Genomic DNA, 25,331 nt, shown 5'->3' on the forward strand with positions numbered 1-25,331 from the left:
ATCATCATATGTAAAAAAAAAAAAAAAAAAACTATGAGCTCTTCAGCTTCTTAGTTTCCCTTTTCCCAGCGTCCCTTGAGGGGCCACAAGTCCTCGAAGACCTGTGCTATGACGTCTCGGACGCGGCCGACCTGCTCCTCGCTCTCGGTCATAACGTCGTCGTTGAGACACCATTGACTGTACTCCTTGCCTCTGCGAATGTTGCGCTCTAGCAATTCCGTTTCTGCCTGCTCCGCATCTTTCACCATGACGAACTTCATCGCGTCCGTGTCGATGATAGTATGCTGGTACTTCTTGAGCGCCTTGATGATTATCTCGCGCTCGTGCGGCTTTGTAGCCTTGGGAGGCAGTAATGGTTCTAGACCTCGCGGCTGCGAAGCTAGTAAAAACTTGATCAGGCAGTCGCCGCATTGTGGTCGCTGGTACGAGAGGCGTGAGAAGATGTTGGACGCCGTAAAGTCAGGGTTTGGCGAGGTCGAATCTGAGAGCGATGACGCGAACGAGTCCCCAAAACACTTGTCGAGACTGAAATCGTCGCATTTAACATTCCGAATCGTCTCGGGTCCGTCAAGAGACGTCCACAATACGTTTACGTTTGCCTGAGGTGGCTGAAGCCCTGCCTTCTGGAGGATCTGTGGGAGCTTGTAGTACATCCGCTCCCTTATTGGGCTTTGCGCTGCAGGCTTGGATGCGTCGTTAGTAGATAGCTGACGCCATCCCGGTTCAACAACCTCCAGTATACGCTGGCGTTCCGTCCAATCGAGGTATCCGTCCGAGTTCTTGTCCGAACGAGAAATAATAAAGGACCAGAGTAAAGCTTCCCTGAACCTCTCGATGGTATAGTGGAAGCTGGCATACCAAGGGTATATTTGGAATCGTGACTCGCCACGAAACCGCTCGCATGCACCCCTTGCCGATGGCTGAGGAAAAGAGGCCATGGCCTCCTTCATCACCCTTCTCGAAACGGAATGTCCGAAATGGGCCTGAACGTGACGGTTACGTTCACCAAATCGATGGTTGAGGAGGTACGAAGTATAATAGACGAACGGTTTCTCGCCGAATGATGGTATCTGACCTTTACCTCCGAGGTGCTTGACGTTATAATGATCGCTTTTGAAGCCCATAGTCGGGCCAAACAGAGGCGAGTAGAAGTCGGAGGCGGCATGAGGCATCCCTAGGAACATGTCGTCGGATAACGCAAAAAGCTGGTCGGTCGAGGATGGAGTCATGTAAATTTGGGATTCGATCGAGAGCGAGTTAAAGGTGGGAAGACATTCCTTCTCCGTCTCGCGGAAGAAGGACTCGTGACTAAGAACCTGTACGTGCTGGCTCGTCTCATCGTCGTCTCTAAGCCAAGTCGGTCTCTGAGGACGCATCTTTGTGCCGTCCTTTTGATATGACCCACCGACCGAGTTGACGAGAAGCTGGATTTTGTTAATGAACCCCTTGGCATAGACGTCGAGGCTACGGAGAGAGTATCTCAACTCATCCCAGTCGCGATATCGGTTGATGCTGTGTTGCGATATCCACTTTCCGTCTCGGTCGTTAAGGGGCGATTCTAGCTCGTAGCTATGCCGAATATTCTTGAAGGCCTCGTCGGACCCGTTAACCCAGTTATAGACGAAATCGATCTTCGGCTCGTCCAGTGGGCCATGCTTATCAGCGTCGAAATGCCCAGCCGAAAGCCATTCATCTTCCCAACCATCTAAGGTAACATCCCGGACAGCTTCTTCAAACGATATACGGATAACGTCGGGCAGCACATGATGAAGAGCGTGCTCCTCTTTCGCCGGTGGAGATATGGATGTTGTGCTCTCTGTATTGTCTTGAGATGTCATGACAGCGCCACCGCCAACCCATTGCGACGCTTTGCTATCTAGGGTAGCATGTCGCATCAACCGGAAGGCAGTATAGTTCTGTCCTTCCGAGTGAACCGTCTTCCACTTATCTACCACCGCCCATATTAACCCCAGGAAGCAAGCCAAAGATATTATCCTCCGCATGCGCCGTGATGTGAATGTACCCTGTTCTATAGGAGAATTCGGGACATTTATGAAAAGTCGCGGTAGTATTCTTGGCGACAACATGGTTTTGGAGTAGTCGATAGGACTTTGGCTCCGGCTGGGGATAGACAAGACCGCGCCAGCCCAAACCATCCTGAGATGTTATTGCTTTCCCTTCTGCTTTGTAGTCTTAACCCCCGCTAATATTCACTGCTAAGCGTGCCCGAATCCCGACAAATAGTAGAACTTTCCCTTTCGAGTATCTGGAACGTCCCTCGGAGAAACTCCCTGACTCGTATGTAGTTGCAGAAACAAAAGAGTGGAATCACATGAGTTTGTCCTAACGTAACGATCGTGAATTGCGTGCTGTTTCTCACATGCCCCCGTCTCGGTAACTACAGGGGGCGTCACCTTGGGAAAGCCTATCTCGACGTTAAAAAGTCATGCTCGTTATCAGCTCGGAGGATATGGTCTCACGATGGTCGCGTCTCTCGGTGAGATAGATGAGGGAAGAACTCTCATAAGCAGGTAAGAAGTGCAAGGAGTGAACTGTATAGGAAACGGATCGGCAGCACACGACATATTTCCTACTCTAAGCAACTAACTTGCAAGGTCCACGGTATCGGAGAGGGGCCGAGATACATAACGAAGATCTCAACTTCTGGGATATAGAAAACTGCCTTCCAGTCCAGGTTTCCAGAATTGCCAAGCTAATAGGCTGAGAAGCGATTCCCCCCACGTCACGAGAGTAACGATAAGGGGGGACCACATGGGATCCACGGTAGTGACTAGGTCGGGTTCTTGAGGGTCTACTACCTATGTAAAGCTGAGCTCGTCAGTCACAAGCTCGAGCGTACAATTGCCGTAATCAGTCTATACATACACATACATGCACATACATACACAGTAGTCACAGCATCTAACCTAGGAGACACGCGAGATGCTAGTACTATGTATGTAGTGACGCCCATAACGATTCTGCGTCACTTAGCACGACCTACCGCGAGTTGCTTCTGAATCTAGCCCTGAACTTCACTTACTATGTAAGCTCGACATTCTGATGTGATGTCAAGGGCCTCATTCATCTCCTTCTCTTCTAAGGAAGTGCACACGTGCCACACGAGACCTCGTTTGTTTGAAGTCGCGTGCGGCGATACCCCCTTTGAAAGACCTTCCAAATGGGGCTATTATGTATCGCGATGGAGATTATTTGTTGGTCGAATGCAAGTCTACGACCGGAGGCTAGGTTTATTATAGAAGTGATCAGCTCCGAATAGGTGAAAGACGAGGGTTGGAATATCAAAGAATAAAAAAACTCACCAAACTCACCAAGCTCACCAACTTCAACGTTGCGACAGGGCAAATATCTTGGCGTGCATTGCAGAAACTCTTGGCGACATGCGATGCTAAGCCTTTTCAGAGGCTCGACTTGCTGATCCGGCACTTGTGTTGCTCGCTATTGGAGGCTTTCTGTCTTGGCAGAATCTTAATCCTTAGAGATCGACTTGGCTTCTTACCAGTTCAGCGGCTCGTCATTTTGATGATTTTGATGGTGTCGAGAAATGGTCCCCTATCTTGTACCTACTACCTAGCCTCTGGTCCGAACCCTGTGCGACGTTTCCTTCAACATGGTCCAACGGCGGAAGGATGCGGGATCTGGCATTCGATTCCTTCGGATAGACCGTATCTCTTCTTACTCCTAAATCTTAGTTTTCCAACGATTTTATTGAATGTGTTTTGAGTTGTTCTTATGAGTTGTTCTTAATATCCCAACTATCAGACGCGTGCCGAAGAATCCACTACGGTAATGCGTCAGTATAGGTAGTGATATTGCAATCTTACTTACCTTGTTACTCCTCTCAATAGTCTCGTCAAATAGCCCCGGACGTGGTGGACGTGGTGGACCAGGTCATCTCGTGGCAGATTCTTGGCTTATACAACTAGTTAGTATACCTTACGCAAGTAGCCTATCGAAGTGAATTCGCTAAAAGGAGGGACGGTGATACCTTCAGCTTCGTTGCCATATTGAAATTCATAGGTTGGCAGGAAGTGCATTGTCGGTTGAGTAACGTCAACCATGCATCTCCCCGGGCACTCAACTAGAGAGGATGAAGAGGCCCTTCTCCCTCAAATGCCGTTAGAGGAAGCGGATCGCACGAGGTGGTCATCTACATGGAGAAAGAGTCTTCGTCCGATTTCCTTCCGGCTAGCCGTTTGGCAATGCCTCGCCTTTATGAGGCCAAGTTTTCTAGCAAAGCGATCGTCAGCCGAAGAATCAGAGAAGTCAAATGCGACGTCGAGAAAGCCGTACTCGACCGAATATCTTGATGGCATTCGCGGCGTCGCTTCTCTGATCGTTTTTATTCTTCACTGGACTCACGTTCCATACCCGTCTATTAACTCGGGATGGGGATACAAAAATAATACGTCGTTTTGGTTGTTGCCGTTCGTTCGGATCATCTACTCTGGCGCCGCTATGGTATCGGTATTTTTCGTCGTCTCCGGTTTTGTGCTTTCTCACCGATTCATCCAACGGATGCACCGCCAAGAATATACCGAGTTATTCTCCGGGCTGACCTCACTTACCTTTCGCCGGGCCATTCGCCTATTCCTCCCAGCCTTCGTGTCTAGCACGATGGCCTTCATCTGCGCCTACCTCGGTATGATAGATATTCCTAAGAAGGTGGATGGGAAACCGTTCGAGCATGGCCTAACGTCGTATATCGAATACCTCGACATGGAGTCGAACCCGTGGGAGTGGACGCCTGACTTCTCTGGGTTCTATAATCCTCAACTATGGTCTATTGCTGTCGAGTTCCGGGGCTCGATGGTCGTCTTTCTACTCATCGTCGGGCTTGCAAAGACTCGGACTGCTGTTCGACTTATTGTCGAAGGCCTGCTGATGGTCCATTGCTTCGGCCATAAGCGCTGGGATCTCGCTCTGTTCATCTCAGGCATGTCTCTAGCAGAAATTGAAGTGCTACTGAGGAAGCCTAAGAATCCATCAGCGCGAAAGTTAGTAAATGGACTCCTTATACTGACTATGATACTTGGTCTTTTCCTTTGCGGCTATCCTCGAGACCACAACACCCAAACTCCCGGCTATATCTGGTCAAAATATGTTTGGCCTTTCGGTGCATATCGCCGTCGCTTTTGGTTAGCAATCGGTGCCATGCTACTTGTCGGTCCGATGGCGTTCCTACCGTCTGTCCAATCTGTATTCCTTACTCGACCAGCTCGATATCTTGGACGGATAAGCTATGCGCTCTACCTTGTTCACGGGCTTGGCAACCGAACAATTGGTAAATGGCTGCTTGACACCTGCTGGGCATTTATTGGAAAGGAAGGGCTCTGGCCTTACGCTATAAGCTTTATTATCTCTACCTTGCTATATTTCCCCATCGTGATATGGGGCTCTGATGTGTTCTGGAGAGGAGTCGATGTGCCTTCAACAAATTTTGCAAGATGGCTGGAGAAGAGATGTGCTGCGCCAACGGGTGCGAGGTAGGGGAATTTGCAAATGGATGTACATAATTTCTTTATGTTCGCCGTCTCCGAGTATATATATAAGCAATCGAGCATAAATAGAACATGATTTAACGTTTTCAGGCATTCCTTTAATGCAAACAAGCCAACGTGCTAAAGCCGTCTGTCCATCTCAGACCACCCATAATAGCTATCATACAAGCCAGCGCAGCCACAACACTAGCACCTCCATATACATACGCATGTCGTCTCCGCAAGGCCGTTAGCTCGGCTACCCACGTGGACACGGTGGTCAAGCAGCCGCAAAACCCATCCTCGATGCCTTGCAACACCTGGCAGCCGACGACGCCGCCCAGGGGAACGTGCGCGAGGTCCCACGTCATTCCAAGGACCGCAGTGCCGAATATATTGACGAAGAAAGTGCCGAGAGGGAACGAAGGGAAATACCTGTTGAGGTAGAGAGAGGTGTAGAACCGTCCGAGACACCCCAGCGGCGCGAACACCAGGGAAAAGGTTACTCGACCGCGCCATATTTCTGCTGCGCCGGGGTTGCTAAATCTGTCTGGCGGGAGCGCAGAGAGGAGGATGGCTCCGACCCAACAGCCCCATGCGAGGAAGACGGCGAATCGGTCGAGGAATTTGCGGATGAAGTTGAAGGGAAGCGAAGGTGTGATTGGCTCTAAGGCTAGCGCGAGCTGAGCTCCGATGAAGAGGCCTGATATTGATAAAGAAATAGTAGTAATGATGACGGCACAGACGGCCATGAATGAGTAACCACCATTTCGAGGAGTAGTGATCGATCCTGCGTCTGGTGCGAGAAGGTCATTAGATAGAGCGAGGAAGATATCTCGAATAAACGAGGAGAAGGACGTGAAGGAGCCGCAAAACCCAGTAGCAAGACCGATATAAAGCGGTATAGTTTTCTTGGTAGCCATATGGGCTTTCTTTACAGCAGCTTGGTCGACAGCTACCCTATCTGAGCCAGATCCGCCTGTCTCCTCGTCGACACCATTTTGTTTCGCCCGCAGGAGCTTCAACTCGTAGGTCAGAGAGCCCCGTTCGAAGCGGAAGAGCATGCGGTCTTCAGCTAGAAAGCCTAGGATGAGACTACCTGCGAAGTTGGGCCATACGGAGCTAAAAGCCACAGGAGCCCCGGCGTAAAATGTTAGGGCTTGGAGTCCTACTCGGGCGAGAGTGCCAAATAGTGCGAAGAGGATGAGATACGAGATGGTGTAGATCTCGGTTGGTAATCGCGACACATATCCTAACTTTGGTTCCTCGGTTTCCACTTCTTCACCTCTCCTCCGCTGGGCTTCTTGATTAGATGAATATTCACGCTCAATAGTCCTCCCCCCTTCAAGCGAAGGGGTAGAACGTAAGCGGTGCTCATCCCGGCTTGGGATGGGTGCTATCTCCTCTAACTCGGGTACATTTGCATAAGAATCCGGGATATCGTAGTTAGATTGCGATGTAGATGAACGACGCCGTTGCACCCGAGCTTGTAGCCGCTCCTGCTCCCTAAAGTTGGCCGGCCCAGCTGGATCTAAACGGTCCGCGTCTTCGTCTGCGTCATGGAGGTTCATGTACGACCCTGGCACGTCGTAATCTGGCAAAGATGGTTTATGTGATGAGGTCTGACTAGAAATAGACTGAGAGATATGGCTGGGCACATCGTCTCGATCGAAGTTTGAGTGCGATGGAAGATGTGACTGGCCGCCGTCCATCTCACCGTCCCGTCTCGTGATAGTATTTTAGGGTACAACGTTTGAGAAAAGAATGTAGTTAAATTAAAAATTAAAGTCGTCTTCCACGTTTATAGTCGAAATAGTCGAGATTGTTGAAATTTGATTTATTTATGATATTTTATGTCGTTAAGCGGCTGCTTGGTTTAATTCTCCTCTTGGCATGTATTTCCGGTCATTAATGTTCTTTGAGAGATATTTGGTTAGATCATCAGGCATATGAGAACCGTGTTGGACGGCAAGGCTTCGGTTATCGCCGAAATTATTCCGGAATCTAAACGCGTCTCAACGTTACTTGGGTACATGGCGATTACATAGTCTTATCTTAGGTATCAAGCATGGCGGGGCAACTGATAGGCATCTCTTCCCCGCGTTAGGAGCTCTTTGATAGGAGGTACCTAAGCAACTACTACCTAAACAGCTACGTGAGGGAGGCACTACCTAATCATTCCGGTGCCAGGTACCAATGAATGCCAATAAATGCCAACAAACGCTTGCCGCATCTCGCATCGTACTTGCGAGCTAAACCGCTCTGAAGTAAGCCGTAGAAGGATCAAGCGGTCTGGTCTGTCCATCGTACTGTAGATCCTTAACTTTGAATCTGAACCTAACGTAAACCATTTCCCGTCTTGCCCAAAACTTATCTTCTACATATCTACATACATTCATTCTCTATCGTTAGGTATAGCTTGCTTGCTTACTTGCTTACTTATTTACTTGCTAGACAGTTACATACTTTTTACTCTCTCCTACATTAGCATCTATATCTACGCCGTAACCCTAGGCAATTCGTCATGTCGCTCCCTTCAAACGTCCACGTCTCTAAGCACCCGTGCTTGGTGGCTAAGCTGAGTCGTCTGCGGTCTAAGAGTACAGAGTCTCGAGAAGTCAAGTCTTTAATAAATGACATCTCCTTGATCCTCGGATGCGAAGCTTTAGCCGCATCATTGACGCCTGTTGATGGGCCAAAGGTATCCCCCTATTTAACCGTCTCGTTCATCTACCTTGTATCATAGTGGTAGGCTACCTAATATATATGGTTAACACGGCATTTCTCTACGTAGGGCGAGACTCCTATCGGGTACGAATACACTACCACGACCCTACGGCCGGAAACCTTATCAATAGTCCCTATCCTTAGATCAGGGCTCGGTATGGTAGAAGGTGTGTCTCTTGCTCCTTTATTCTTGTCTTTGCATACGACTCTTGAACCTAATACATAACTCCAAGCGGTACAAACCCTACTTCCCGAACCCGTTCCCGTACACCACCTAGGCTTGTACCGGGAGCCCAGCACGCTCGAGCCCGTCGAATATTATAACAATCTTCCGCATCATGTCTCTACTTCGGCAGGCGAGCCTGGAACGAACGCGTCGAGTCTAGCTATCATCGTAGACCCCGTCATTGCAACCGGAGGAACTTGTGTGGCTGCTATACAGACGCTCAAGGAGTGGGGTGCTAAGCGCATTATTGTCCTATCTGTCATCGCAGCCGCCGATGGTGTGCGTCGCGCTGCTGAGGAGTGGCCTGAGGCTGTGGATATATGGGTTGCGGGCGTCGACGCTGAGCTCACACCGAATGGTATGCTAAAGCCGGGTGTAGGAGATGTGGGTGATCGCTTGTTCTTGACAATAGGAAAGTAAAGATACCAATGATACATCATCCGCATGAATAAAATAAATATTAGCTAGAATAGTCACCTATGTTGGCCATCTTGATCTTGATCATTATAATGGTGCATATCTTTCCTCGTCTAATATAGTCCGATTCTTCCAGCAATCCTCGACCCATTGTCGCGAGACTACCCTGGGAACAGGGGTTCGGGTGCTGATGAATGAGCGTACTTCTGCCGCTCGCTCCATCTCACCAATCTCACTATCACTTATTATTACCACATGCGTTGTACTTCTGTCGCCCAGATCGTCAATTATCGACCCTCCTCCATATTTGACCCAATTCTTCACCTTGAGACACGATATAGAAGAGACCTCGTCTGTTGCTGTGACGTGTATCCTTGCGCCCCTAAATATATAGCTCCTCAAACCGCTAATGTCGTGGTCGTGATCGGCTAGCTGGTTGAGGAATTCTTCCTTGTTAAACGGCTCTTCGACGATGACTTCCTTCTTTGGCATCGACTCGAGCAGTTGTCTCAGGTCCTTCAAATTTAGATCTCTGGCGTAACTGTCGCCAAATTCATCCACATTCTCCTCTGCGTGGCGCATCGTGGCCTCGGTGGCGTGGAAGATGTGTCCCGTCTCAAAGGGGAGGAGGAAGTCCCTGTCGCGTTGTGCAAGGCAATCCAATACCCACTTCGGTTTGATAATGTCTACGTCCCCAGCTTTCATCAGGCTGGCTACCTTGACTACTTTCTTTTCGCCAATAAGGAGCATGTTAGTTCCCGGATTAGCTCTCTGCTGTATCTTACCGCCATTCTCCTTTATTAGCGTCTCAAGCTGTGCCTTCGACTTCTTAACTGGGGATGTGCAATCCGTTAAGACGCAGAATTCTAGGCCTTCGAATACTTTGGTCTTCGGGCCCTCAAACATAGCCGGAGCGGTACTATCCTGACCCGCGATGACAATTTCCCTCTTAATTCGCTTGACCGCTCGTTTCCTGTGCGATTCCATTTTCATGGCCTTCTCCTCGTTCTCCCTTTCGGCTCGTGCCTTCATATCTAAGAAGCCCTGGAAATCTAAGCACGAATCCCAGCTTCTGTCAAGCCGCATGCCCCTGAACCGTGGGAATCGTAACGTAATGCCCTTGGCAAACTGATCTGATTCCCCGGCGCTGGCTGCTTTGACGGAAATGACAAGTGATTCGCTCGGGCGAATCCAAACGTCGGGCCGAAGAATCTGGTATTTATCTCCGCCGGCAAGTTGGATATATTCGCTCGGTGGCTTCTTTGGGTCCCAGGGCTTCCATTTCCCTTCTGTGAGATGTCGAATTTCGGCGAGATCTTCTGCACTGAAACCACCACCAACTTTCACGAAGCTGTAGCATGTTTCTGACTTCGCTCCAGCTTTGATGTCATTTTCTGAAGCACGAAGTCCGCAGAGAAACGAGCCTAATACGCCACCACGATGGCCAGATCCGTAGTACCCCCCAATGATAATAACTTCTACTGACTCACCGAAACCGCTCATATACTCCGGCTTGACTTTGATCCAATTGTCGCTACGGTCAGCGAGAGTGTACATTGACCTCGGGTTCTTGATAACTAACCCCTCAGAGGCATCCGAGACGATTTTTCGTAGCATTGGCTCTATCGTGTCCGCCGAGTTGGCCTTGTCATATTTGTGGACTTCTAGCCGATATGGTACTCCCGGGACAGCTTTTTCAAGCGCGTTCCGCCGGTCTCGTAGGGTGTATTGTGTTAACGGTTGGCCATTTAGGTAAAGAATATCAAAGACGCGAAGTACTGGTCGAGGTGCGTTGTCTTTATGGGGATTTCGCTGTTCCGCGATAGCTGCCGTCTTCAAAGTGCCAAATTTCAGCACTTTGTCAAGCTCTGGATCCCATACTATCATCTCACCATCCAAGATGATATTGCGTACGCCAGGAGCAAAGGCGTCCTTGAGGTGGCGGGTCAATGAAGAATTACCATCTTTAAAGCCCTCGCCGTAGAGGTAGGTGTAGTCTTTGGCCTTCCTGGACCAGAACTTAAATCTCTTGCCGCCGGGGACATCGTCGTCTTCTTCCATATGTAGCTGCATCCGCTCGCCATCCAACTTCTCTTCAATCCAGAACTCATCATCGCCTTCTACCCTATTTATTGAGTTGAGTTTGTCAACCATCTTCTGAAAAGAGGTGGACATCTGATAGTGACAGAGCATAGGCTGGAAGCACTGCATCAATGTGACACTTGTTTGACCATCCGTAAGACGGAATTTAGGGTCATAGAGATCCCAGCAAACTTGGCGGAGACTTGACGATACACTGAATAGATCCTGAGCATCAGGATGCCATAAATCCATGAAGGTCCTTTCCGTAGCTCCCACCCTCATCTGCTTTAAGATAATACGTATGAGCCATTTCAATTCTTCCGGATTCATGCGTTGATAGAAGATTTCGAATATCGGTAGCTGCTCGCTCTCACCGGACGCGGCCGCCAGCTTGTCTAACATCTCATTAACTTCAGCAATACGCATATCTCCAGGCTCTATACGCATAGGCCTTTTCGATAACACGTCGAAACATCTCCCAGTGAAGTCACCTGCGGCCCGGCCGGCTGTTGACTTGCTTGGCATCTTCCAGTGTAGAAGATCATAGCCATCTTCGGAATTCCTATCAATTCTCATCAACTTTACGAGTAGCCTGCTGATATTTCCCTCCTTGAGCCCGTACATCCCTCTGTCCCGGTCCGAATTGGATAGGATCAAGCGCATAGCAGGGTAGATGTCATTTCCCACCTCGGTGCGCCATCTTGATATGAAACGTTCAATGATGTTGCGTTTTTGCTCGTGCGGAGAGAGCTTGTTATGCTTCTGAGTTGCCGCTCTGGTGCGTGCAAGTTTAGGGCCGGCTTGCGGTTTATTGTCACTCAGAGGGTTGAAGAGATCCTTATACAAGTCTGAAAAGAATAGTGTTCTCGAGTGATTCTTTGGTCGGTTTGGATATCTCGAAAGTAAGTCAGTTTATATACCTTAGATGCCTAAGAAAGAAAGATATTAGAAGCTGATCCCCGATGACTTACTTTGCGTCTAGCTCTTGGAGCGTTTGCCCTCCCGTCTCATATTGACGGCGCTCCTCATCCTCGGCGCCCGCATCCCGTATCTTTCGACGCCGCTGGCTCATTTTCCTTGACTTCTCGAATCTAAGTGGACAAATTGATCAACGAATTTAACTTGAGTGATAGCCGTCTAATTGCGAATTTGTTATATTTGTTGGGTATGTAAGGTACTTCGTAGTTGAGAAGGAAGATGCTTGAACGAAGTACGTAGCATCTGGAATATAATTGTAGGCAGGTATAAAATAAAATAAACGTCACTTCATTCAATGTTTCAATTAATGTAATATCATTTCTCAATTTTATGTCCCATCATAATTTGGAAATTAATTGAACAAATTGCATGTAAAAGTTAAAATGCTTTTCAAAGACTTGCCTTTAGAAGGTGCAATTGATGTACCTAATGTTGCCTGGCTGCAACCCCCGGTGTTCTGCCTGTTGGCTCTGTCTGGAATGACGTCCATGTATCTTTGTACCTTTTACAGATTTAGCTTAAACTCTACTGGCTGCATTGCCAGTGCGGCTCATGCACATTAGATTTTGGTGTGGGGTTCCAATCAACGCGTGCAACCGCGACATGGACGATTTGTTTTATTTTTTCATAGAAGGTAATACCCCTACAACACAGGTCTCATGTATCTCCTGGCCCGCAGTCGGGGCAGGAACACGCTGCCGACCCTTGGACAAACACTCCCTCATAAATTAAACGAAGTCCAATTGACTCAATTGACTCAATTGACTTAATTGACTCAACAAAGTCTACAAACCCAGCAATCTCGAAATTCCTGTATGACTGCTGGTCTTTTTCGATTGCTGCCTTCAAGACCCTTACGTCCTCGACACTCGTTTCCACGCATACACACGCATGCAATCGCCTATTCCTCGGTCTCTCCTCTTATTACCATGTTAAGTAAAGCTGTAGACAAGAACAAGGCGACCGCATCCGCACAGCACGGCAAGAATAAACTCGCGAAGAGTTTATTTTCCTCAAGTAGCCCTTCCGCTCAAGATGGAAATATTACTCAGTGGGCATCATTCTCTCACGCGGGCCGTGCCAATTTGTCGTCAGACGGTACGTCTGGGTCTATGAAGGCAGCAAACAACAACAGTGAACCGTTACAATCCAAATCTTATAATGCAAAGCAACCTCGCCGTCAGTACAAACCAATTTCTCCTGTCACCTCAACTCGAAGCATCACCGAACGCTCTAGTAGCCTCGTCTCGCTATGTGGTAATGCCGGGTCATTCCGAGAAGCATCTTCGCTTGCTCGTGTTTCCCAGGGCAAGGCAGGCGCATCTACCTACTACGTAGAAGATGATTTTAGCGACGATAATACTTTGGAGTTAGACCTGGATTACCAACTTCCCGCGTCTCTCCCTCCCCAGCCAGCCGCACCGAAGCCCCGTGCGGACCCGGTACTTCAACCGCCTACCAGCCAAATATCATGGTCTTCGTCGCCGCAAGAGCATCGCCACCCCCCGCCAAACCCCCAGAGACCGTCTAAACGAGATTCGCCGGATGATAACTCGCAACCTAATCCACCTCCAATTAAGAAAAGGGCATTACCCCCGGGATGGACACCAGCACCAGCTGCTAATTCTGCGCCACCAGCCGAAGATGACACCGAGGAGGGGAAACACCCAGTTACTCCAGCCCCTAACAAGAACCAAGATTCGCTTTGGGATGCGACACAGAGCGAGATGAAGGAGCGTCGGAAGCAGCTCAAGAATCAGAATAAAAAGTCCGGACCTGATTCAGAGGAGATCCGTACCGCTACAGAAGACCACGCTAGACGCAAGGCCAAGGTTTCTGCCATTTCATTAAGTACCGAGCAACAGCAGGTAATCGATCTAGTCCTCCAGAAGAATCAAAGCGTATTCTTTACCGGTCCGGCCGGTACTGGTAAGTCTGTATTGATACGAGCCATCATCTCGGAGCTGAAGAAAAAGTGGGCACGAGATCCGGAACGTCTCAGCGTAACAGCCTCTACTGGTCTTGCTGCTTGCAATATTGGTGGTCAGACGCTGCATAGTTTCGCTGGTATCGGCCTCGGGAAGGAAGACGTGCCAACCCTTGTCAAGAAGATTCGTCGAAATGCCAAGGCGAAGAATAGATGGCTCCGGACGAAAACTCTTATCATTGATGAAGTTTCTATGGTTGATGGTGAACTCTTTGATAAGCTGGCACAAATAGCACGCACTATTCGAAATAACGGTCGGCCCTGGGGCGGAATCCAGTTGGTCATTACGGGCGACTTTTTCCAGTTGCCTCCTGTTCCCGATGGAGGTAAAAAGGAAGCCAAGTTCGCATTCGAGGCTGCGACCTGGAACACATCTATCGACCATACTATTGGATTAACACAAGTATTCCGTCAAAAAGACCCTGGTAAGCTATAACATCTTTTTATCGAGTCGTCTCATAGTTTATCTCTACTAATACCGGTTAGATTTTGCCAATATGTTGAATGAGATGCGTCTCGGTCGGATTAGCGAAGATACGATCCAAACGTTCAAGAGTCTGTCGCGGCCGTTAAACTTTGATGATGGTCTTGAAGTGACTGAATTGTACTGGCTTCCTCCCTAGAGAAGTATTGGAATAACGTGTGCTAACTTCGCCCTTAGATTCCCGACCCGCCAAGAGGTTGAGAGGTCCAATGAATCTCGATTACGCAATCTGCCTGGATCCATATATCATTACGACGCCAGTGATTCGGGCGAGCTTAAACTACGAGAGAAGTTGCTTTCGAATATGATGGCTCCCAAGGCTGTGGATTTGAAGAAAGGTGCCCAGGTTATGCTGATCAAGAATATGGACGAGACTTTAGTGAACGGTTCACTCGGCAAAGTGATTGGGTTTATGAACGAAGCTACATTTGAGATGTGGGGTGCCCGCGATGAGGAGGTTGGATCGGCTGACGAAGGCGACGCAGACGCCCGCTCAAAAAAGAAAATTAAAGCGTACAGTCGTGACGTTGAAAAAATAAAGGACAGCAAAGAGTATCCAGTTGTCCGCTTCAACGCGACGGATAGGACCCATAGAATTCTTCTTTGCATCCCGGAGGATTGGAAGGTTGAACTACCTACTGGCGAGATTCAAGCAGCGCGCAAACAGCTACCCCTTATTCTCGCGTGGGCTCTCTCTATCCACAAGGCCCAAGGTCAGACCCTGGAGAGAGTCAAGGTTGATCTTGGTAAGGTGTTCGAGAAGGGACAGGCATACGTTGCGCTTAGTCGAGCTGTGAGCAAGCAGGGGCTCCAGGTACTGCGTTTCGACAGTAAGAAAGTTATGGCTCACCCCCGAGTCATACAGTTTTACAACAGGCTTTACAGCGCGGAGTCTGCAATCAAGACAAAGAAACCAGTGACAATTTCAGACTTTGCTGCCAAGGGAACTTCGGGGTCTTCCAAGGGGAAGCATACGGATATCATTGATCTAGATGATGAAGAAGAGGCTATGGCAGCGTACGGTTAAGGGTGCATAATTACGAAGTGTAACGATGTATGCAATAGCATCTTCCATCGCGGCCGGCTTTTTGTGGCAAGCAACATGATTACTTGACACCAGCTTACTAAGGTCATAAAAGGAGATGAAATAAATAGTAAATATTAGAGCGCAGCATTGTTGCTAGTATACACGCATTAAGTGTTGTGGAGTATCTTGAATGAACTTGTTAGCCAGTATAAATGGTTGTTAGTTTTAATATTTTTAATATTAACTATACTAAAGTGAATACATCCTTACTACCTACCTATGTATAATATTCCGCACTCAGCTAGGAAATCACTTTACATGTGATTGGTGTTGTCACTGTGGGTCCAAAGGGTGTTATCGATAAGTGAAGCTTAGACTAATACTAGTTAATGTTGTCTAACAAACCAAAAAGACCAAAATATACAATGACTTATTTCTTTCTACCGGAGGCGGCATTCCGTTCAACTTTCAACGTACAAAGTATTCACGTCAAATCTGATCACCTGCTGTGCTTCCACCAATTAGGTGGTCCTCTATTATTGTTCTAGGTAACCACGGCTAAATAAACCTGTCAATTATACGGCCTGCGACGACTTTGAATGTTGATGCGACCTGATGCGGCAAACCTCCCAGCGCTGTAACCGTACTGATTTCTAGACTAATTCGGTTTCCCGTGTATCGACTTCGATTGGCGCGGCAACGGTGATAGTTGTAAAAGGATATTTCCCGAGTTGCAGCAATATAGCATTCGTCTCCGAGGTTACGGATAAGGGATACCTGTTTGTTCCTATCTACGAGTTTCAACGAATTCAGGCTTGTGTACCTTTCCGAACTCCTGACCATGGTTTAAGAATATCGACTGAATAAGCCTACTCCCGAGAAACGAGAAGACTACTGGTACTGTGAGATACAGATTAAGCAGCAGGATTGGTCGTGCGAGGAGTCTCACATGTGATTTCACAAATACTAGACACGTCTAGGAGCTGTTACCTTTCTTAGAGAAACCCAAGAGTTTACTGGTCGGTCGAGTAGGTGACAATGGCTGAGGATGCTAAATTATCGAAGTGGCTGGGTAGCTATTATATGGTAACCCTTAAAGAACCGTTCGGCCAACGTCTTCAGGGAATCCTAACTGGTCTTGTTCCTCAGCAACATCTTACATTAGACCAAGGTAAGTTCCAAGGTTCATAATAAATATCATCAAGAGGTCACCTAAATAGGAATATTGACTAACGTAAAGTAGCTGTGGCAGTAGGCACAAATCAATTCTTCGGGCATGTGGTCATCAGCGCGAGCAATGTTAACGATATTTCCCTAACCTCAAATCCTACTTTCACAACTGCTGAAACTACGACTACGCCTACTTCAACAACGGCGCCCCCCTCGGCCTTCCAAGATCCTGCAATCTTGAGCTTGACTCCCAAAACGAGCACAGCTCCTCCCCGCGACCCACGTTATCATGCTCAACCAAATATTGTAGAGAAGCGAGATCCTCCAGTCATCCCGAATCCTGCCGATCGCTTGACATACTCTTCCCCGGATGAGGTGACCGATGCAGCTACCACTACTACACTTAACGCCTCTACAGCGAGACTGCGAATTTCCCCAACTCCTCATTCCAGGCGAAACACCATAACAGAGCACAGGGCCCAAACAGCTCCCACTATACCTGACGAACCATCCGACCCCCGAAAAGACAACCGTAAAAGCACACGAGGTCGGGGTCGACGCAGGAATAAAATGGCTGATAGCAATGGTTCCCCAGCACAGCAAACCAACCGAGGCCCGGGTTGGAGAGAGACGCCTATCCTTGAATCTACTAGGTCATTTCAGCCGTTCGCAGCGCTAAAGAAGAGCCAGAAAAGTAGAGTAGAGGGAAATATCGAAAATGGCTGGGCTTCGGAGGACGTTACGGATGTGCAAGAAGCGGGAGACTTTGACTTTGAAGGCGGCCTTGCTAAATTTGATAAGAGAAAGATATTTGACGAAATGAAAGAGCAAGATCAAATCGATGAGGCCGAACGCCTGGTATCCCACAACCGTCTCCCTCGGCCGAAGCCTGGAACGGCGGGCGGGAAGAATCTTCATTATAGCGAGAATGTATTGGATCTTCCCTCGTCAGCATCCAAACCAAAAGACGCCCCTGGCGACTACTGGAAGAGTGAAGCCGATGACGACCTTGCCAACGGAGGCGATCGTGCTAGCGTAGTAGAAGGTAGCGGACGTAATTCTCGGCTACGGGGAGACTCTCGATTGTCCACGACCCGGCGTTCACAGTCTCGCAAGGCCAGCACCACAGCAAGTGTTGCTGGCTCGAGTCGAGTCAACTCAGGGGTAAATTCATTCTCTTTTGCTCCTCTTCTTTTTACGAGTTTAACTAATATGTTCTAAACAGGGTACCTCAACGCCTAGCGGGTTCTACACTGTTAGTTCTAATCGTCGGATCGAAGCCATCGCCCACCTCCCGATGCAGACGCTTGAGAATGTGGCGCGTCACGAATTTGGTTTTAGTGAGGACCTTTTAGCCGAAAATGCAGGCCGCGGCATCACAGAAGTCGTAATGCGTGTTCTTGACGATCCTGCCATTAGACTTCGTGCTGCCGCCGCGTCGCCGCCAAGTACAACCACTATAGTTGTTCTCGCTGGTAATAATAAGTCCGGAATCCGTGCCTTAGCAGCTGCCCGCCACCTTCGAAACCATGGGATTAACGTCCTGGTGTGTGTGGTCGGCATCGAGCGGGAGCGTGAGCTGTTGGAGGATATTAGGAAACAAGCTCGTCTCCTTCGCAACTTTGGGGGCATCATCTTCACCAAATCGGAGCTTTTCGAGCACGTCAGCCAAGCTAGTAACACCTTAGAGACAGCTTCGCAAGGCTTCGTCACTCTAATCATCGATGCACTCCTAGGACTCACAACACCATTTGAAGAGCTACGAAAGTCGGACCAGGCCACTACATATGAACTTATGGAATGGTCAAACAGAAACGAAGCTTTTGTTATGGCAATCGATCTACCAAGTGGTATCGAACCTCAAACCGGCCGCGTCAACGTCATCGACGGAGCTAAGCTCTACGTCCACCCCCGTTATATAGTTGCCCTCGGCGCACCGAAAGTTGGTCTATTAAAGGCGCTAGAGTCGGGCGATGACCGAGACATCGGCATGGTAGGGGAGTGGAAGCTATACCTGGCTGATATCGGACTTGGTCCGGTTATCTGGCGTAAGGTGGCGACTAAGATCCGTCGCGGTATCGATTTCGACGATAAATGGGTGTTAGAGCTACGATACCAACCTGAAAGAGAGGACGACTAGATTACTTATTTCTATATCCAACTCCGCACGAGGCCGGGTTGCATATATGACGTGCTTGGTTATTGCGGAATAAGCGTATATCTGTCTTTACGCCGTTCGCAATTGAGCAAGAGGCGTAATTTGCTCTTAGCGGGGTTCTTTCTAGTCTATACCTAAGGCTACAGCGTAAATGGTATATTTACAGTCTACGACCGTCATGATGGAGGAAGAGGTTGAAATCGAGGCTAGAGGGCGGCATAGGAACAGCATGTTAGTACGTCCGAGTACACTCGTACACTCAAGACCTGTGCATTTTCGACGGCGTTAGTCCGGTCTACATGCCTCAACATATAGGAACACCTTACGTGGTGATGACGAGGTATACAGGAAAGGTCATCCATTACTACGCGTATCATCATTAGCCCTAGCCCTAGGATAGGGCCAGCGAGGTTACAGCGCCGATCTTGGTCGGGTGAGATGGCAACGAATAAAGAATATATTTGTAATGGTGGTGTTAGGTATACTTCCGTGTCTAATGGCTACTATATACCTAATAGTGATGATAATGGAGGATGCTCTCGCCGTGATGCTGTAGCCCTAGATTCGTTTACAGGGGGAGGTAGATATATACATGTCTTACTGGTCTTACTAGGGGGGGTAGAGTATGTAATTCCATACTTCTGATAGCTTCCTCGGACTTCGGTGATAGACATTCAAGGATCGTCGATGATACCGAGCTTAGACTCCGATCTTATTCGGGTCTATGCCACCAGCAGCACGGAGCTTTACACTTTACATCCCTGCTAGCTTTAACCCTGGCACTCTGGTATCCAATAATATACAGAGATTTACTCAGCAAATCTGCATCGACAGGGGCCAGCTTAGGTAGCTATCACTTATGTATGTACATCCGATGGTGTCAGGCATGGCATGTTCCCCCCTCGTACGAGGAAGCTTCCGGGCCAATGTTTAACACTCGATTTGTTGCAGCTGCAGCTTGTGTATGTGTATGCGTCTCTATGTACAACACCTAGATAAAAGCAGGTTACCTTCCACGACATCTTCGAGCTTAGCTTGTACCCCTTCTCACGATGGAACCTCCGGTGAAGTATCAACCGCGCCGAAGCATCCTTGATAGACCTATACTCATTGCTATTCCCATCCTAATCGGGCTGTTCCTTACACGATCACCTTTCTTCATGACTGCTCCGGCTCTAGATCCTGCCACGGCGGGCAGTGTTGTTTGGGCTGATGCTCCTATCAAGTTGGTGACAACTCCTCAATTTGAGACTAAGAAGGTATTTCTCCCTGTTCCGTTTTTCTCTTACTTCCGGGCGACATATCACAAAAGTACCTAAGACAAGATCAGCATAATCCAACTAACACCACCCCGCCTCTTCGATAGACCGATATATTCACCACCGGCGCCACGCACATGGCCCTCCTGCACAACGCTATCCTCCGCGGTTACAACTCGGTGTACCAGCAAGCCCCGCACGTCAAGCCCGGCGACAAGGCCGACTTTATCGGGTACGCTTTAACATGGCACAAATTTGTAGCCTCGCATCACGACGACGAGGAAGCCACCTTATTCCCCAAGGTCGAGGCCGTCCTCAACGATAATACTATCTGGGCCGATACTCACAAGGAACACGAGGCGTTCTTGGGCGGACTGGCCCAGTTCGAAAAGTACCTCCGGGGCGTAGAACCGAAGCCCTTGACGTTCGACGGCGCGGAACTAGTCAAGATCATGGAGTCCTTCCAGGAGCCCTTTGAAGCACATTTCCACAGCGAGATCGCGACCATTGCCGCTTTATCAGACCACCCAAACGCCCCCGCGCCAGGATCCGCTGCGGCGGAAGAGGCTTCGGCTACGTTTAAGAGCTGGGGCAAGACGACGGTAACAAAGGCGGGGACCCTCGACGTGGTGCCGTTCTTCCTGTTGAACCTGGACGGCACGGCCGAGGACGGCGCGTGGGCGAACTGGCCGCCTATCCCGGCTCCTATCAAATGGGGGCTCGTGAATATTGCTGGCGCGTGGCACGGCCGCTGGTGGAAGTTTAGCTCTTGTGCGGGAGGGCGGCCGAGGAAGCTGTACGCGCTGCAGTAGACTAGAATTAGAGGACAATGTAAGAGGAAGGGGTTGCTAGGGGGGTACGGAGGGAGAAGTAGAGGAGATGGGGTTAAGTTGAAGTTAAAGCCTAACAAGGGAGGAGTATTATGATACCCAGGTTGCTTGGAGTCAAATGTTATGTTGATGACTTTTCAAATACTGATGTGTGGTTCCTTTCGTATGATAGCTATAGCTACCTAGGTAGGTAGGCACTTATACAATGTACAATGGTATACTGGCATTCCTATTAGCTATAGTCGATGACTGGAGCAATAATAATAGATAATCATAGTCTATTTATTCCGTCCATTCACCCGCCCCGAAATATTGCCCGTGCTTCATGACTTCGTATACTTGCTTGGCTGATAGAGCGTTTACAGTAACGTAACTAATATAAGCCGTATTTACTTTCGCTAGTTTATAAATTGTGAGAATATAGGCAACTATCCATTCTAGCCCGTTACTCTATAGAACAACAGCAGCAGAAAGTATATATAACCTCAAGGTAAAGGTAAAGTGTACATTCGTATTAGTTATACACTCTAGAAGATAACATTCTCTCACGCAAAAGCGGCAACAGCAGACAAACACTAAAACATCCAAGGTATCGTTAAACCTTTTACTCAGCGTCTAGTAACCTACTTAAAAATTTACGTACACGCGAAGGAGAAAGAAAAGTCTAACGAGAACCCGCCAACTTCCAACGTACCCTTATCTCCTCCGGAGTAACCCCCTTACCATATACGACGTGGGCTGGCTACCTACCTACCTATTTTGCTTAGGCCTTCTTCCTCAGGACGAAGATCTCGCCCTGGGCCTGGTTGTCGGAGCTGACGAAGAGTCGCTCGCCGGCCTGGTCCCAGCCCAGACCGGCAAGACGCCAGCAGGAGCTCATGGTCAGGGAGGGCGAGTTGCAGCTGCCCGGGTTCTGGGCGCCGATGATGTTCTTGTAGCCGGTCTTGCTGTCGGGTGCGGCTACGGGTTCGTACCCGCCGTCCGCGCTCTTCTTGAAGGGGACCTCGGCGACGAAGTATCCCTGGGCGGGCTGTCGGTCCCAGCTGCCGTGGAACGTGATGTACAGGTTCTCACCGGCGGGGTCGAAGGCGTTGGTGATGGGCGCCATGTGTGCCGGGAATGATAGACGCGGTGGGATAGCCTTGCCCTCGCACGAGGCGTCGTTGAAGGTCGAGTTGGGAGACACGACGAACTGCGAGCCAGTCTTCAGAGCAGTGTTGTCACGGAAGTTGGACGGTTCCCACACGGTGAAGCAGGTCGGGTAACCGAACCAGTTGTTCGCAAGGGGCGCGGCGGGGTCTCCGACTAAACGGTGATGGCAACATTAGTCTTTTTATTTTTATTTGCCAGGCTCTTTGAGACTTACGGTAGTTCAGCTCCTCAGCAGGGTTGTCGATGTGAATGTCCGACGACTGGCCGTTAACGGTTCTACTGAAGTCGTCTCCGCTGTTCTCGGCACCCCATACGTGGCCGTTGGGGTCGAAAGCAAGGGCAACTTCGTTACGTAGACCGTAGCCTAGCACGGTACCTTGGCTGTTGAATTGGTAGCCGTTGGCAGGCGCCTTGCTCATGTCGAAGACCTTAACGATGGCACGGCCGACACTCGGGTCGATAGTTGGGTTATCCCAGTTCGAAGCGGCGCCGACGGAGACGATGATCAGGTTCGGGTTCTTGGGGGAGACGAGGGTGGTTCGGGTCGAGTGAATACCCTGGCCAATGCCGCTAACCACGGTCTTCTGGTTCGTAAGCGTCAAGGCGGCGGCATCGTATGTCCATGACCAGGCTGTGGTCTGGGAGCTAGCGTAGAGAGTCTTGCCATCAGGTGTCAAGCTGAGACCGTGGTTGAGACCCGAGTTTTGGAAGAGGGTCTTGGTGCTGTTGATGCAACCATCCGGGCCGAAAGTGTGGGCTGAAATACCAGAGGTGGCTTGCAACACTAGCATGTGGCCGAGGGGGTCAAAGATGATAGTTCGGGGTTGACGGAGACCGCTGGCGATCTTGGTCACCTCCCAGCCAGAATCAACCGTGTAGGCATATCTGGGAGCAGCAACGCCAGAGCAGCTGCTTGGGAAAGGGAATTTTGGGGGGTCCTGCGATAGAACTGACGTATATGTTATTAGTGTTGCCCCTATTGTTTCTATACTACAAGTAGCAAAAAGACTACTCACCCTGGCCCACTAGGGCAGCCACCACCGAAGCCGTCGTCAACAAACGCATGTTGATATACGATCTATGACAAAGTACAGTATTAAGTAGGTTAACCTCTATCACCTGACGTAACGCGAAGTCCTTTGAAAGAGCTAGGACAGAGTAGGTTATAGAGGAAGTATCGTGTTATATAGCAGCAGATCTACAGCTTCTCCCTACAACCCACTCCTAATGATGTAACGCCATGCTCCGTAGGAAGCCATCTTAAATGCGGAGAGTCCACGAACCGGGATTCTTGGCGCTTTGAAGTAATTAATAGGCAGGTATCTTGAGATGACCGCCCAAGGGGAGACGAGGGCTGATTGGACATGCTGTTGACAGGTCGATCTCTTTTAGGCAATGGGGATCAAAATTTCCTTATATAGCAGCCATTACACCATGTCGACCTAAGCAATAGGATATGTAATAATGGATATGACAAAATAAGGTGTTGTTGTTTTCGGCCTGCGGAGGCAGATCTTTTATTGATGTAATTAGGCGGAAAGACAAAATGCAACTCCACAAGATCGAGTCTCGCCTGGGGTCCCCGCAGACACTCGCCTCTCACCGGCAGATGTAGAGAAGGATGCTCAGTAGTGTAACAAATAACCGGGACAATAGAATAGGCACGCCTAAACATCACTGTCAAACAGGCAACCCGTTAGGAACGAGCGGCATGAACTACCAAGACGGTGTCGTAAGCTTGGGCGATATACTCTTGAAGACGAGATATTTTTAATACGCAGTGACCTCACCACACCTCTTCAAGACAGCACTCCATTAGCTGCTCGTGGCAAATAGGCCGTATAGGGAGTGGCAGTTAATATGAGGAATCGGACTGCGAATATTTTTGATCTTATGATGGAGATTATTATCGCAAAGCACGTTCTAATACCGCACAGTTCTTGGGATCTGTCAGACGCGGGCACCTTCAAGAGTTGACTTTCATAACATATCGTTAGTCCGGAGACGTCTTCGACCCGTCAGAATATTGTGCAATACTCTGTCCAATATGGAGCCAAGTTGAATATACCCACGAAATCGTAGTTTCAAGCTCGTCGTTGGAGGGAACTAACTTCCTTGCAAGTAGATATCGCTATACAAGTATAAGAATCGTGATAGACAGGAACTCAATCGAGTAGAGTCATGACGAGTTCGAAGACAAAACTCGGTTGGCGCGGCTATGAGTTTTGATATACGAGACAACAGGTCCTCGCGCCACTGTAGTTATCGTCGACAAGCTGCCACTGAATAGACATCGAAGGAAGCCCTTGTCTGAAGACAGTCGATGAATAGCAAAGGCTAGCTATATCCTAGATGTGCCTCAACCGAAACCGTATGAGATTCGTACGGCAATCTTCGAGAAACATGGCGGCACGCATAACATGGCCAGTGTTCTGGAACATTGAAATTCTGGAGAAGTTCTGGGGAATTTCCAAAATTCGGGTTGGCCCTAAAATCTATTTTTATGAATCTGAACCTTACACTATTACGGAATACATGTATGTAAACCTTAGGTACCTCTTTGAGCCACTTGTGCTAAGCCCCAGCTGCCCGGAAAAAGATCTTCGCCGTTGTGTGGGTCTAGATAACATATGTACATAGTAGCCACCTGTTAAATCATAAGCCCTTCTCAGCTTTAATGTTCCAAGGGATGATAAGTACCAATTGTATAGTGCATGTTCTTTATTATGTAAAACCCTGATTAGTTATTAAGAAAACTTTCCTTACTTACTTATATAACATTTTTTCGGAAGAAAATTTTTATTTTTAAATTTAAATCGGGGGGAAAGGCTTAAAATTTAAAAATATAAATTAATATATAATAAAATTAATAAAATAAAATTTTTAACCAATTAAATTATTTACATTATTAAAACTTAAAAAATATATTTAATTAAATTATTATAATATAAATATAAATTATTATATAAAAAAACTAATAAAATAAAATATTTAAATTAATATATAACAAAATTAATAAAATAAAACTTATAACTAATAAACATTTACTTATAATAAAAAAATAAAGTGGTAATAAAATTAAACTTTAAAAAAACGCGTTAAAATACATTAAAAAAATAAAGAAAAATTGGTTATAAAAATTAAACCAATTAATAAAAGATAAAATAACTTATAACTTTAATTATAAAAATAAAATAGTTTTAATTATTATTATTATAATAAATAAATTAATTAAATAAAATATACACATTTTATTAAAAACTTTAAATTTATAACTTAATAAATAAACCAATTAAATTAATTATAATTTTAATTTAATATTATTTTAAAACG

At 48.0% G+C, this 25,331-nt stretch overlaps 8 protein-coding genes across 8 annotated transcripts; 4 read left to right on the plus strand and 4 right to left on the minus strand.

Moving 5' to 3' along the window:
• Positions 1–50: 50 nt before the first annotated feature.
• F4817DRAFT_361203 (uncharacterized protein) lies at positions 51–1,838 on the minus strand (the record flags this gene model as incomplete). The annotated part of the gene is made up of 1 exon (XM_049306369.1): positions 51–1,838. The coding sequence occupies one exon, from the start codon at positions 1,836–1,838 to the stop codon at positions 51–53; it is 1,788 nt and encodes a 595-aa protein (XP_049155605.1).
• A 2,040-nt stretch (positions 1,839–3,878) lies between these two features.
• Positions 3,879–5,566, plus strand: F4817DRAFT_235917 (acyltransferase family-domain-containing protein). The gene is made up of 2 exons (XM_049298968.1): positions 3,879–3,946; positions 4,016–5,566. Exon 2 carries the CDS (start codon positions 4,081–4,083, stop codon positions 5,509–5,511), a length of 1,431 nt encoding a protein of 476 aa, XP_049155606.1. The 5' UTR covers positions 3,879–3,946; positions 4,016–4,080; the 3' UTR covers positions 5,512–5,566.
• Positions 5,567–5,620: 54 nt separating this feature from the next.
• On the minus strand, positions 5,621–8,027 carry F4817DRAFT_361205 (CrcB-like protein-domain-containing protein; the record flags this gene model as incomplete). The annotated part of the gene is made up of 2 exons (XM_049306370.1): positions 5,621–6,987; positions 8,003–8,027. 2 exons carry the CDS (start codon positions 8,025–8,027, stop codon positions 5,621–5,623), a joined length of 1,392 nt encoding a protein of 463 aa, XP_049155607.1.
• A 236-nt stretch (positions 8,028–8,263) lies between these two features.
• Positions 8,264–8,916, plus strand: F4817DRAFT_235966 (uracil phosphoribosyltransferase-domain-containing protein). Its single transcript, XM_049298969.1, has 2 exons — positions 8,264–8,395; positions 8,462–8,916. Exons 1-2 carry the CDS (start codon positions 8,386–8,388, stop codon positions 8,872–8,874), a joined length of 423 nt encoding a protein of 140 aa, XP_049155608.1. The 5' UTR covers positions 8,264–8,385; the 3' UTR covers positions 8,875–8,916.
• F4817DRAFT_368026 (ATP-dependent DNA ligase) lies at positions 8,406–12,025 on the minus strand (the record flags this gene model as incomplete). Its single annotated transcript, XM_049307197.1, has 2 exons — positions 8,406–11,848; positions 11,925–12,025. The coding sequence occupies 2 exons, from the start codon at positions 12,023–12,025 to the stop codon at positions 8,959–8,961; spliced, it is 2,991 nt and encodes a 996-aa protein (XP_049155609.1). The 3' UTR covers positions 8,406–8,958.
• Positions 12,026–16,370: 4,345 nt separating this feature from the next.
• On the plus strand, positions 16,371–18,967 carry F4817DRAFT_236002 (YjeF N-terminal domain-like protein). The gene is made up of 3 exons (XM_049298970.1): positions 16,371–16,600; positions 16,673–17,763; positions 17,825–18,967. Exons 1-3 carry the CDS (start codon positions 16,468–16,470, stop codon positions 18,737–18,739), a joined length of 2,139 nt encoding a protein of 712 aa, XP_049155610.1. The 5' UTR covers positions 16,371–16,467; the 3' UTR covers positions 18,740–18,967.
• Positions 18,968–19,538: 571 nt separating this feature from the next.
• Positions 19,539–21,140, plus strand: F4817DRAFT_348569 (uncharacterized protein). Its single transcript, XM_049304713.1, has 2 exons — positions 19,539–20,016; positions 20,124–21,140. Exons 1-2 carry the CDS (start codon positions 19,810–19,812, stop codon positions 20,826–20,828), a joined length of 912 nt encoding a protein of 303 aa, XP_049155611.1. The 5' UTR covers positions 19,539–19,809; the 3' UTR covers positions 20,829–21,140.
• Positions 21,141–21,609: 469 nt separating this feature from the next.
• Positions 21,610–23,063, minus strand: F4817DRAFT_361211 (soluble quino protein glucose dehydrogenase; the record flags this gene model as incomplete). The annotated part of the gene is made up of 3 exons (XM_049306371.1): positions 21,610–22,151; positions 22,213–22,947; positions 23,015–23,063. 3 exons carry the CDS (start codon positions 23,061–23,063, stop codon positions 21,610–21,612), a joined length of 1,326 nt encoding a protein of 441 aa, XP_049155612.1.
• Positions 23,064–25,331: the final 2,268 nt, after the last annotated feature.

The sequence above is a fragment of the Daldinia loculata genome (assembly GCF_022478755.1).
Source record: "Daldinia loculata strain CBS 113971 unplaced genomic scaffold F4817scaffold_59, whole genome shotgun sequence".
Taxonomy (NCBI): Eukaryota; Fungi; Ascomycota; class Sordariomycetes; order Xylariales; family Hypoxylaceae; genus Daldinia; species Daldinia loculata.

Excerpts from the sequence above, each read along its gene's own strand:
- F4817DRAFT_235917 (XM_049298968.1), top strand. The coding sequence starts at position 4,081 with ATGCATCTCCCCGGGCACTCAACTAGAGAGGATGAAGAGGCCCTTCTC.
- F4817DRAFT_236002 (XM_049298970.1), top strand. The coding sequence starts at position 16,468 with ATGGCTGAGGATGCTAAATTATCGAAGTGGCTGGGTAGCTATTATATG. Across the intron at positions 16,601-16,672 it reads ACATCTTACATTAGACCAAG|CTGTGGCAGTAGGCACAAAT; the intron begins GTAAGTTCCAAG and ends AACGTAAAGTAG. Across the intron at positions 17,764-17,824 it reads CGAGTCGAGTCAACTCAGGG|GGTACCTCAACGCCTAGCGG; the intron begins GTAAATTCATTC and ends TGTTCTAAACAG.
- F4817DRAFT_348569 (XM_049304713.1), top strand. The coding sequence starts at position 19,810 with ATGGAACCTCCGGTGAAGTATCAACCGCGCCGAAGCATCCTTGATAGA. Across the intron at positions 20,017-20,123 it reads CTCAATTTGAGACTAAGAAG|ACCGATATATTCACCACCGG; the intron begins GTATTTCTCCCT and ends CCTCTTCGATAG.